Raw genomic sequence first — 14,263 nt, 5'->3', positions numbered from 1 at the left:
CACATTCAAAATGGTTAATATTAGACATTTTCAAATATGATCAAATATAAAATATGATCAAAGAAGGCTATGAAAATTTAACTGCATTGTTTATCCTTTTTATCTTTAATTTAAAACAGTTCACACAAATCTAAACTTTCATTGGATAATACAAATTTAAAATGGGGGGAAATATCATTATAAAACAAATGTTTTTCTCAAATACACGTTCGACACTATTATTGGCACCCTAGAAATTCTTATGAATAAAATATCTCTGAAGTATGTTCCCATTCATGTTCACAATTTTGAGCACTCCAGGGTGATTATGAACATGAAATTATCCAGCCATGGCTTCCTGTTTCACAGAAATATAAAAAGGAGGGAAAACAAAGCCCAAATTCCCATAATCATCCATCACAATGAGAAAAACCAAAGAATATATTTCTGATGTGCAGCAAAAGATAATTGAGCTTCACAAATTAGTGAAGTGGCTTTAAGAAAAGAGCTAGAGCAGTGAAAATTCCCATTTCCACCATCAGGGCAATAATTAAGAATTTCCAATCAACATAAAATGTTACGAAACCGCCTGGAAGAGGACGTGTAATGCACGGTGAGGAGGAGAGTTTGAGTGGCTAAAGACTCTCCAAGGACCACAGCTGGAGAATTGCAGAAAATAGTTGAGTCTCGGGGTCAGAAAACAAAAATGGTCAAACAGCACCTACATCACCACATGTTGTTTGGGAGGGTTTCAAGAAAAATTCTCCTAGCTCATCCAAAAACAAGCTCAAGCATATTCAGTTATCAGACACGACTGGAACTTCAAATGGGACTGGCTTCTATGGTCAGATGAACCTAAAAAATAAGCTTTTTAGCAGCAAACACTCAAGATGGGTTTGGTGCACACAGGGATAAAGAGTACCCCATGTGTACAATGAAATATACTGCTGTATTTTTGATGTTGTGGGCCTATATTTCTGCTGGAGGTCCTGGACATCTTGTTTAGACACATGGCATCATGGATTCTATCAAATGCCAAAAGATAAAAAAATCAATAAGTGACTGACTCTGTTAGAAATCTTATAATGAGCCTTTTTGGATCTTCCAACCATACAATAATCCAAACACAAACCTTAAAAACAACACAAAAATGGGTCACTGAGCGCAAAACCAAGCTTCTGCTATGGCCATTCCAGTCCTCTGACCTGAACCCTATAGAAAATGAGTGGTGAACTGAAGAGAAGAAGCACCAACATGGAGCTGGGAATCTAAAGGGTCTGGAGTGATTCTGAATGAAGGAATGGTCTCTGATCTCTTGTCAGGTGTTCTCTAACCTCATCAGGCATTATAGGAGAAAATTTAGAGCTGTTAAACTGGCAAATGGAGGTTTCAAAAAGTATTCAATAAAACGGTGCCGTTAATTGTGGCCAATGTGTATTAGAGAAAAACATTTATTTCATAATGATATTTCCCCCCATTTTAAATTCTTATTATCCAATGAAAGGTTAGATTTTTGAGAATTTTTAAAATAAAAGATCAAAAGAATTAGCAATGCAGATTAATTTTCACAGCCTTCTTTGATCATATTTACCAAGGGTGCCAATATTTTTGGCCATGACTATATATATATATATATGTTTTCATATTACAAAAATGTCCACATTCTACTTAGCAAAATAACAATCATCTTTGCACTTAAGTACACATTCAAGGGAGCAACAAAGTCAGCGCCAATAGCCTCGGGGGCAGCACGCCGACATATAGCGCCTTTGCACTACAGGTGTCCGGAGTTCGAATCCCGGCTGGAGGACCTTTCCCGATCCCACCCCATCATATAAACTTAACAGCCTGAAAAGACTGATTTAATATTATGAAGAGCATGTGTATGATGATGGAAATGATGATGAATGTGTTCATAATGTATAACTGACAAGGGTCTCAGGACTCATTAGTGCAGTTTCTCCAAGGCAGGTCAGGAAATAAAAATCATATTTTGGTGCCCTCGACTAATACAATATCATCCCAAATATCCTGGCTGAAATTTACAGACATACCAAGGTCAGGGCCAGGAGTTTAAAAAAAAAAAAACGTTATATTTCAGAGTGGGCTGATCAATCCAGGGAAACTTCCTCCCACACATTTCAACAGCTGCTAGTGATTCTGTGCCTACAGAGTGCAGGTAAACAGAAGTAAACAGTCTGGTCCTCCCAAATTATTTTTGGAACTGTTTCATAAGCAAAATTCCTAAAATGTCTTTTTAGGAAAAAAAATAGTGAAAGTACCATTAAACAAGATTTTCACTCCTCATACAGTATTATATTCACCTGAGTGAAATCGAGAAAGAATGTTGAGAGGTGCATCATTAGCATATGACTCACCCGCCCATCTCCAGCCAGTGGACAAGAGAAAACATACTGGAGTTGGAAGACGATGCTGAAAGCCACGTCCCTCATCATTTTGAGCTCCACACTGCCACGAAGAGACAGTCCATCACTGCAGGAGGCAGAAAGAAGAGTGTGAGATCACCGAAATATCACAGCTCGGCATGGATTCTTGTGTAATGAACCTACACACCCACACTGACCCAAAAACACAACTAGTCAAGTGACATTCATTAACATAGGTGTCTCAGTTCAACGCTTTATGAGTTTGGAAAGCACAATCCCATCGTGCATTGCAAAGCCCTATACAGGATTAGCATATATACTGGGGGCATATAGCATATATACTTTAATAGCTGGAAAAATCATGGATTTTTCCAGCTATTAATCGAGATGTATACACATTCATACAATTCAAAAGTTTGGGGCTAGTATTTTTTAATTTCTTTTTTTTCAACAAAAAATATTAAGCAGCACAAGTGTTTTCGGCATATAATAAAAATAACAAGAAATATTTATTGAAAAATTAAAAACAGTATTTCACAATTCTACTGCTTTTTTTTTTTTTAGCATTTTTGATCAAATACTGTAAATGCAGCTTTAACGAGCAATAGATACTTGTTTCAAAAACATTAAAACATTTGTGCTGACTGGAACTGTAAATGCAATTTAATTTATGCAATTAAAGAAATTCGAGAAATTCAAATTCTAGGAAGAAAACAGCTCTGCCACATTAACTTGACAAATGGGGTTTGGAAACTCATACAGAGCTGAAGAAGAAAGAACAGCAATTTAGCAGGAACTAAAAGTTTTAAGCTAACAAAAGTTTGTTTCTCTCTTCTGAGTTTGATGCTTGTGCAACATTAGAATGAAACTATTATCGTTCTAACATTGTAAGTCGCTCAAATTGCATTTATATTTCATTATTTGTTTTGTTTTTGCTATGACGCATTCTGTAATCATCATATTATAGTTCTTATAGTCTGATTCCCAATCTCAAAAAAGCCTTTAAAAATGATTGCAGATTATTACATAAGCAGGTACAGACTACAGAGGAAAAGTACACAGCATCAAAAAAAATATTACAACTTCAAAATGAAGTTCACATCGCTTTTTCCATACAGGAAGACAAAGAACAAAGTTATGAAGTTGAAACAGGACTCAAAAAAAAAAAAGTTTATTTCAGACAGTGTTACTACAAGGTGTTGAAATTCCAGGCACGGGTTTCATGTCAACATCTCATCTAGGAACTGGCAGGTCGGCGTCAGATCGTTTGCATCATTCTTGACGGGTTTTCACACGCTCTCATAGACACATTCGCTGCCGTCATCACAGCAGTGTTGTTAAGAACATGCAGCATAAGTTTTTAGTGCTAACCTCTCCATAATTACACCCAATTTCTCTCTCTTATAAAAGGGCAGAATGTGATGCTCCACTCTCTCAGACACCTAATTTCTCTCATTGGGTAATTATAGACCTCTTTCTCTCACCGCACATGAACGGTGCTTGTGACTTGTTCTGCGAGATCTCACATGGCAGTGACTCTGTGGTGGTGGGGGGCGGTGCTCTTTTTTTCACAGCAGATGGAGTGAAGCAGACATCAACAATCAAACCCTCATTTCTCATTTGCGTTGACGGCTTATCAGCATTTTAATTAAACGAAGAGTGAAGACACGAGAAACCTTAATTTAGAAAGCGGAACTGTTTTTAATACTTTCTGGAAAAGATGCTTTTAAAATATTTAACATCCAGTGAGTAAGTGTGTAAATCACCCTAAAAATCCATATTTGATAAGGACTGTGTTGAAAAAGAGATGGAACTTGGACAAAAACCAATGAGGTGAGGTGAGGACGAGGGGATCTCTGCTGGGTAAGCACTGGGGAGGACAACCAGTGTGGCTTTGAGAGTTCAAGTCACTGAAACAGGACAGATGGAGCATTAAACTGGAGGAGGCCATGGAGCGACACTGGAACTCTCTGACAGTGTTTATATTAAAGGAATAATTCACCCAAAAATGAAAAGTCTGAGCTCAACAGAAATGCTTTTGTTCTTGGGTGGAATACAAAATAAGATGTTTTGAAAAACCTCAAAGCTTCTGTGTTTCTTTACAAAGAAAGAATAAAAGAACCAGATCTAAAAAGGAATAAGCATAACAGTAATCCATATGAGTTGTGCACTATATTTCAAGTGTTATGAATAAAATAGCTTCATGCATGGCTCATACAGAAATTGAAGATGTTTGCATACACTACCACTCAAATGTTTAGGGTAGCACGTTTTTTTTTTTTTTTTCGGTTGCAGTAAAGATACAAAACATTTCTATTTCAAATAAATGCTGTGAAAATATGGATTCCACAAAAAAATTGAGCTGCTTTCAACATTAATAATAACACGAAATGTTTCTTGAGCACCAAATCAGCATATTAGAATGATTTCTGAAAGATCATGTGATACTGAAGACTGGAGCAATGGCTGCTTAATAATTTTTAAGAAAATTTACTAATGTTTATTTTATTATTAATGTAATAATTCAAAATGCTTGATCAAATACAAGCAGCCTTCGTGATGAGTCTTGACAAGCTAACTTTGAAAATATGCATGCGCAAATTAGATGTTAGAGATTTTAAAAATTCAATTATAAATATCTTGATTTATTGTTACATTTATTGTTCTTGTTAAATTAAATATATTTAAATTGAATGATATAAATAATTAAATGATTTAAATGAAAAGAAAAATTCCAATTTGTTCCCCAAAGAAAGCTATAGTATGGCTTTAGAAAACTTAGGTGACAAAATATTATGTGCAAATCACTTTTATGTTGTTTTATGTCAGTTTTGGAGCCTAATAGCACCCACATTGCAAAATCAGCATGAACATTCTTCAAAAAATGAGTGTATTAGATTATCAGAACATCTAGTACAGCCAAGGAGACATAGATCAATCAATGATATTTTGCATAGACAGTAGTTTGATAATTATGACCATTATAGTTGCATGCAGAAGAAAAGAAACATAGATAATTAAAGGTCCATGATATTTGGTAAAAGAAAAAAGTAGGTGTAACTAGAAGCAGGGTCTATGGAAGTATGGCAACATTTCTTAGAATTAGGGTAAATTAGTAGGCCAGATGGGCCGAGTATCCACCTGAGTTTGTCCGTGGAGGTCTGCCTGAAGCTGCTGCCTGCGCTGGCTCCACGAGCCCTGGCTGCTTCGCTCCCTCCGGCCTCACGTTCCAGCACCAACACATGAGGCTTCTCCACCCAACCCCAACCGTTATGGACCCCAACCAGCAGCCTGCGCTCCTGCACCACAACCGAGCGTCCCTCCGCACCCCTGTTCTGATCAGAAAAACACACATGTTCTGATCAACAGACGTTTATGCATAACTACAGGAACATGTGTTTGTGTACACAGACACGTGAGAGGAATTCCATGTATGTTTTGCCACAGATTGGAGCGTGTTTGGCAGGGTCTGTTCGCATATAATCCTCAGAGGAAGTATGGGAATGGAACATGTGGATTCTGTTTGAAAGCTGCACAGTTACGACGACTCTGTGCTGGAAAGTGAGAGGGGCATGTAAGCTCTATTGATCCATTCTATCCTCGGGACTGAATCTGAATGGCATTTCTCTGGTAAGCAGAGAGTGTGGAACTTATGGGAAAATATACAGAGAATGAAACCATGAGGAAAATATTGGGATTAATTTCATTTCCACAGATTTAATTGCCTTTTCAATGTTGCAATATGCTCTGAGATGACAAAATGTAATAAAGTGACAATAATGAAAACAGTGTGTCAGCTGAATAGATTATATTTCTCTGTTTTTATGTTGCATAATAGCTCCGCCCAATGTCAACTCTCATAGGTCCAAAATCCTGCTCCTCACAACTTTATTTTAAATAAATTTACCATTTTGTGCAGCATTTCGCTTGATCTCTAGTTCAGACACACCACAAGGCCTAATCAGGCTTTTAAATTGAGCACTTTTTGTATTGGGGAAGCTTCTTTGAAGATGTAATTTCCCAAACAACATGATATTATTTTGGTTAATCTACATTTAACTAAATATGGTAACACTAGTTGTTAACACACAATGCATTGACTAACATAGAGAGCAATACATTTTATTATAGTAGTTATTAATCTTTGTTCTTTATTAGTTCATGTTAGCTCAGGTACATTAAATATATTAAATATTAAATTTAAATATTATTAAATATCATTAAAGAATTAATTTTAACATTAAACATCCATTAAATATTAAAATATATTTAAATAACAACGCATTAGTAAATATTGCAATTGACATCAGCTAAGATTAATAAATGCTTTAGAAGCATTTTTTATTGATAGTTCATGTTAACTAATACAGTTAACTAATATTAACCAAGTGGAACCCTTGTAAAGTGTTAACCTAAAAAAAAAATGAATTACAAACAATTCTGAACCAATTCATGAACCAGTTCATTTACATGAATCATCTGAATGAATAGATTCACTAAACTGACAAAAGCCGTGCTTAATTGACCCTTCGCAAAAATGAATTAACTTCAGAAGGTATCTTTTTTCAACTGCAGAAAGACGTAATTACACACCACTTTTCAAGTTCAAGCCCATGTAGGGTCAGAACGAGTCAGACAAACTAAGATTCGATCAGAACATCGAAACATGAGGAGCCAAAATTCCAGAGAGGCCCCAAGAAAACAGGACAACGTCATAAATCAGATTCCTAGCTCCGACCTCTGAAGGAAGCCTAACCAACAAGCTTCTTCCAGAACAGCTTGCAACATTAAGACAAAAGAACACTTATTGATAAGTCCAACGCAGGAAGGAGATAGTCAAATTTGGGGCAAATAATCAAGATTAATGGTCAAAGAGATGGCCATCACATGTGTTCCACAAGAGAAATCACGAGCTTCTTTAGATTGACTTTTCCCCCACACATAGAAGACAAAGAACCAGACTGAAATAAGAACATGTCTTTTGGTCTCCACAGAACTACACAGAGACTTTCTTTTTCATATGCACATAAAATCATCTTAAAAGGACATTTCTATGCATATTATTATGTATGTAACCCACACATTAGACAATAATGTTTTAAGCACATATTATGTATGTATTTTTAATAAGTATTGAATGACTTTAAGGTTTATTCGTGTTTGGTATGTATGAGTTTGACTATTCTAGCTTGAAACGTTTCTTCCAATTGATTCTTTGTCAAATGTATCATATTCTGGTTATAGAAATCACATCCAAAAGTATACTTTGCAAGAGTGTGTAAAATTCGGACCATGTGACTGATAACATGCTGATTTAAGATGGAAGGAACAACCCTAGCTAAGAAAATAGCCTATCTAATTGGTCAAGACACCAAATGGGATGTGTCCAGAAGCCGAGTTTAAAAACTCAGGACACCATCAAATCTTCCCTTCTCTCTTCTGCGCTCTTCTTCAAATCCAGCTTCTCTCAGTGTTTTGACGCTGCTCTTTGAGCGCCATTCCAGCGTGCTTCGGCCTGCACGCCAGCTGCTACCACAATGAGAAGAAAAACCACCTAGTCTCGTTACTCATTTTATTCTTTTTACTTTAGTTTCTTTTCTTTCCATTGAGTCTCGTGTTCAAAAGTTAAGTTTGCCGCAAAGTCCAGCTCCGACTGCACCCGCTTCAAACTTTAGCCAGCAACTGACTCCAAAACCATCCTCAGCCAACGCCCAACCATTGGCTACCCAAGACATCACTTCAAAGACTACTGAACTTCCAGCCAATCACCAACTCAGGAAAACCCCTTTCCTGCAACGACGACGACAGAAGGGAATCCCTGTAACACAAAGGCAACGCAAGCAAGTAACCTTCAGATTCTAACTGAGCTGGTGCATTTAATATAAATTTTAGCCTCATTGAGAAACTCAGTGCGAGGGTTAATTAAGTGATCGATGGTTGTTCAGGTCTATGCAATAGCACATATTGCTATAAACTTGGGATTTCACATTCTCATTCTCTAAACTCATCCTTTCTCTCTTTCTGCAACGTGTGAATGTGTAAATGTGTGAATGCGTGTGTTCATGTGTTAGATTAGTTTATGTCTTAGGTTTATATAAATAAAGTCTTATTTATATTGAAAAGAGAAGTATCTTGTGTTTTGTGCTTACAAGTTAATGTCTTAATCTGCTGATCTTGTTACTGTGCTTATTAATAGTGTTTTCACTATATTTTGGATTTGAATATCCAGTGCAGAATTAATGTTATACAGCTCGTTCAGTGAATCGCCGGCCGACTCGGTGATCAGCCACAAACAGTGATTCTGTTCAAATTCCCTATAAAATCATAAATGATTCCCTTTGAGCTAAGTTAAATTATTTACATATTAAACCCTACACCCATGACGTTAACCTACTCTCCTGTCTGGTTTGTTTGTCAGACAAAATTGCAGATTCGGCATTATTACTGGTCAAATCACCTGTCAATCAAACTCCTGGTGAAGGGTCAACTAGCTGAAAATAATAATAATATTACACTTGCTGGAAAAAGTAGCTTGTTAAAATATAGCTACACTGTTTTGAAAATTGAACTACTTATGAACTATGCTCACTATACTGAAAAGCATAGTTAGATTAGCAGTTTCAGTTAGTTGCCCCCAGCACTGATTCAGTGTCCCTTCCCGATACATAACAAACCATCACAGGTACTTGCACCCCAGCCTCCAAAAACTGTCACCAGTTGCTAAATATTTAGGGTGCGACTCCGAGTCCAGCAGCTGTCTCTGTAAGTCAATGTCCAGACATGTTTACAATAACACATCAATTATACGACAGCCTGCTGCCATTGTGTGGCGACTCTTGGCAGACACCTGGTGTTTGGAAGATGCATTGGCTCTGAGACAGTGTGGCAGCAGCAGTCAGATGTTATTAATTGCAGCATTACAGAGGATCTGTAAAAGAAGGTATGGGACTAACAGCTTTTCTTTCTCACTTCTCCTCAGGGTGAGAGTCACATCTATCTGCTCAGGCCTCCCACTCACCGCTCCTCCAATTAGCATATCAATTGTGTGCAGTGTTTTATATGCAGGCCTACAAGAAGTAGTCCACGCGTATCCCACTTTATGCTGTGAATCACCCAGCTACTGCAGCGACCATCAGAGTACCTTTGAATTCTTCCTTTAAGTGGATGTAATGCAATTTTGTGCCCGGTTCACAGCTTAATAGGTCAGATCTGTGCATTTCCATGAGTCTGATGGGTTCTTGCCAGTGATAAAGATGTGAATGATGACTTGTGGGGTACATTTAATTTTACGATTTTGTGCAAGAAATACATTGAGACTAAATGTTCTTCTGTAAAATGCCATTGGCCGTTTAAGCACAAAGCTAAGTTTACCCAGAAATGAATCTTTTTCTGTCATCTTTTACTCACCCTTATGTTGCTCCAAAACAGTATGACTTTCTCTCTTCCGTGAAACACAAAAGTAGAAGTTTATCAATATGTTCAAGCCGTTCTTTTTGCATACAAGAAAATGAACGGTTGCCAGAAGCAGTCAGGCTACAAAAATTAAGCATTAGCGTTAGTTCTGGCAGGTCACGTGAGTCAAGCTTGCATCAGCTGATTCTCAGCTGATCACATCTACCTATAGGAATACGACACTTATCGCGGCATTCCTATATGTGACCCTGGACCACAAAACCAGTCTTAAGTCGCTGGGGTATATTTGTAGCAATATCCAAAAATACACTGTATGGGTCAAAAATTATTAATTTTTCTTTTATGCCAAAAATCATGTTCCATGAAGATATTTTGTAAATTTCCTACCATAAATATATCAAAAACTAATTTTTGATTAGTAATATGCATTGCTAAGAACTTCATTTGGACAACTTTAAAGGTGATTTTCTCAATATTTAGATTTTTTTTGCACCCTCAGATTCCAGATTTTCAAATAGTTGTATCTCGGCCAAATATGGTCCTATCCTAACAAACCATACATCAATGGAAAGATAATTTATTCAGCTTTAAGATGATGTAAATATGTTCTTAAAATCCTAATTGACCCTTATGACTGGTTTTGTGGTCCAGGGTCACATATAAGCTCTATTCAGTATTAATCAGCAGCTTTATCCGCTTGCTCAGGAGCAAATTACCTTCCTCCATCCCCAACTCCTCCTTTCACACAGTCAAGACTTGGCTTTCTAATATTCCTTGCTGAATCAGACTCCTTTATCTTGAATGTTACACTTAAATATCATTAAGTACATTAATGCTAAGTATCTGTCATTTTGACGATAGTGGTCCTGACAGAAATATAGTTTTCTAAATACACACAATAGGTCTGCGTGAGAAAGACACTTCAATTTAAGTCTTTATTCACTGATTATTATACAAAGAGAATCAAACATGTTAAGAATGACTTTAAATGATTACTGAGTTAAAATTTTTGGATGAACTGTACCTTGTGTTTCCATCTTATCTTTGTGTTTAAATAGAAAATGAAATTTCACAAATGCAATTTATCAGTGTGCACACAAAAATATTAAATAACATGTAAATCTCAAGTTATTAGTCATTAACAGTGCTGGGGAAAGTACAATATTGCATTACTCCCAGAAAAAGTAACTAGTTACTTTTTATGCATAGTAATGTATTACGTTACTTTTGCTTTACTTTTTAAATCTTGGCAGGGCTTGTTTGTTTGTTTTTAATATAAAAAAAAAAGTTATATTTTTGGCAAACGTAAAAGCCCTTTCACACCAAAAGTGAAATGAATAAGCCTCAGGCTGAAGGAAAAGTAGAAAGAAGAAAGTTCAACACACTTCAGCAATAAAAAAAGAAGCACAAATGTTTAATGTAATTTTTGCTTATTAGTATGGTTGAATTGGATCATTGAAGGTCAGCAGCAAAGACATTGGTTAATACAATAGGACTAAATACACAAAGGATATTTGTGTTATTTAGCATTTAATTACTACAAGTTTGCGTCATATTCTGAGTTGCATTTCACAGTTTTTATTCATTTTGAGGAATACTGAATCAGTTTTTTTTGCGAGTGAAATGAATGAATGCACGTTCACATTTATTCTAGAACTACAGCAAATGACAGCAAAACACTTACCTTGTTACTAAACTAAATGCTGTTCCTTTGAACTATCTATTCGTCAGAAAACTTCATAAAAAAATGTATCACAGCTTCCATAAAAATATTAAGCTGCACAAGTGTTTTAAACAATAAGAAGAAAAAGATGTGTGTCGATATGGCACCAAGGCACCAATATGTACAAACTGGTCATTAAAAAGCAGATACTGATCAACAACTTTTCTGACTTGTCTGCAGTTGTGGCCCTGTGAGGTACACCCATTTTTGCTGCCTTCCAAGACTTTATATTTGGTCAACAGTCTCAAATCACTTGTGGGCGACATGACAAATCTGAGGTCCAATTACCTGGAAGAATATTGTATAACGCTGCAGTGCAACAAGCAGAGAGAGACAGTACTCCAGAGACTGTATATTCAGCTATTATTTGTTTCAGCAATGAAAAAGTCTATGCCTGTTTTCACGAACAAAAGTGTTCTTAGTCGAGAGAGATAATTAAGTAATTAAATCACGTAGCGATGTGCCTGTTTTCAGCAAATACATGTAACACAAAGCCCTCAGGTGGTGCAGCCCTGTGCAGTGTTCGATTGCGTGACTGTGAAAGGTCGGTGGGCAGCTTACAGGCTCTCCAGGACAGACAGAACACATTTATGTAGGAATTAACAGTCCTGCTTTGAGGAACACAGGGATTAAAACTTCAGGTCATGGAAAATATTGCCTCCTCACCTCCAGGTTATGGTTACATTAATGTCATTGTAATCATGCAAATATGGAGTTAATGAAACACAGTTAGCATCTAACCAGAAGAAAACACAAATTATTATTTGAGTGCAAATTTGCAAATAATGTGCAGATGAAGAAAAAAATAATAATAATAATACTGTGATACCGCCTGTGAGCTCCACGCACAGATTTCATAAATCTAAATTTTTTTCTCAGCGTGTTCACAAAGGATTTTTGATTGACCAATATTTGCATGAGAAAGAATACTTGTCATGATATTTACACTACCAAAAGTTTGGAGGTAAGATTTTTAATGTTTTTAAAAGAAATCTACTGATGATCAAAGCTGCATATATGTTTTCTGTTTTATTACTTTTAAATTGTCAAATATTCCTGCGATGGCAAAGCTGAATTTTCATTTTTTGTAATAATGTAAAAGTCTGATTTTTTATATCACTTTTGATCGATTTAATGAATAAATGTATTAATTTCTTTCAAAACATTTGGAATGGTACTGTATAATTTTACTCTAAATTAGATATATTCAACAAAACTTACATAAAAAATAAAACAAAATACTTTATTATACTTATCAAATTTACAGATTTAACAGTCTCTAAAAATCAAAGTATCTCAATATGCCTTCGGTAAGAGTTACACTTTTCTCTTTATCCATTGTGTCTGATTAGGGTTTCATTTGTCTTAATAAATACTTTGTTATTTGTGTCACTACTTTCCATTTGAAAACTAATTTAGCAAGCAAGAAGCTGAGCTACTAACCACACAGTGATGAGACAAGTATATGTCACCATGGCTTAAATCCAATCAAATGAGCTTTGTGCGTGTGTGTGTGTGTGTGTGTGTGTGTGTGTATGTACTGTATATCACTGCCAATTAAATCCCTAGAGAACGACAAGCGACGTATGTGTGTCAGAATCAGCATACACACCAGCTCACTGCAACAAGTTGATAACAATATAATGATGTATAATTAGTGCAATATGGTTTGACACAGAACCCCACAATGGATTCCACTTTAAAACACAAACAGGCATAGAGTGCACTGCATTACAGACTTAAAGAGACAGTTCATCCCCCTTTTTTTATTTGCACAACTGCATGTAATTCCAAACCTGAATGACAAAGCAGGAACACAAAAAGGCAATAAATAGGCATTGGAGCTGTCAAGCTTTGTTTATGAACTACACTACTGTTCAAAAGTTGGTAAGAATTTTGTGTTTTTGAAAGAAGTCTCTTATGCTCAATAAGGCCACATTTATTTGATCAGAAATACAGTAAAAACAGTAATATTGTGAAATATTAGTACAATTTAAAACAGATGTTTTCTATTTTAAATGTAATTATTTCCTGCGATGGCAAAGCTGAATTTTCAGCAGCCATTTCTCCAGTCTTCAGTGTCACATGATCCTCAGAAATCATTCTAATATGCTGATTGGCGACATTTCTTAATATTATCAATGTTGAAAACATTTCAGGATTCTTGGATGAACAAAGTTCAAAAGAACAATTTCTATTAAATAGAAATATAAATGTCTTTACTAACTTTTGATTAACTTGATGCATTCTGGCCAGATAAAATTCTTACTGATCATTACTTTGAATAGTAATGTATTTGTAGTCTGTAAACAGACTGATAATCAGTTATTTACTGATCTCCATGAGCAATTAACAGTGAGTCAGTGAGTTGAACTCATTCAAGAATCAGTTTTGAGAACAAATCATTCAGACCAGTTTCGTGAACTAAATCAGCTGATTCATTGAAAATAATTAAAGGGGTCATATGATGCGATTTCAAGTTTTCCTTTCTCTTTGGAGTGTTACAAGCTGTTCATGCATAGATAAGATCCCAGAAGTTACAAAGACTAAAGTCTCAAAACCAAAGAGATATTCTTAATAAAATGTAAGATTCGACAACGCCCTCCTAAAACGGCTCATTCAAACACGCCCCCACATGTCTGCATCACGGTGTGGGAAGATTTGCAAAACACCGGCCAAATGTATACGCAAAGAAAGGGGGCGTAATTTTTATTCTCGCTGTAGTATTGTTGCTGCCGCCTGCGCCATGCTGGAGACGCTG

General features: G+C 36.0%; 1 protein-coding gene across 2 annotated transcripts in view; it reads right to left on the bottom strand.

Moving 5' to 3' along the window:
- Positions 1 to 14,263, bottom strand: part of LOC131545438 (nephrocystin-4-like) — a 171,558-nt gene that overhangs the window by 101,759 nt on the left and 55,536 nt on the right. For both annotated transcript variants that reach the window (XM_058784249.1, XM_058784250.1), the window contains exons 7-8: positions 5,508 to 5,701; positions 2,358 to 2,472 (exon numbers count right to left, since the gene is read on the bottom strand). In XM_058784249.1, the coding sequence (XP_058640232.1) occupies positions 2,358 to 2,472; positions 5,508 to 5,701 (309 nt within the window). The remainder of the gene's footprint in view (positions 1 to 2,357; positions 2,473 to 5,507; positions 5,702 to 14,263) is intronic.

Source organism: Onychostoma macrolepis, chromosome 08 (genome assembly GCF_012432095.1).
Source record: "Onychostoma macrolepis isolate SWU-2019 chromosome 08, ASM1243209v1, whole genome shotgun sequence".
In the NCBI taxonomy this organism is placed as follows: domain Eukaryota; kingdom Metazoa; phylum Chordata; class Actinopteri; order Cypriniformes; family Cyprinidae; genus Onychostoma; species Onychostoma macrolepis.
Note: the sequence above shows the minus strand (reverse complement) of the source record. Positions and strands in the feature narration are given on the sequence as shown.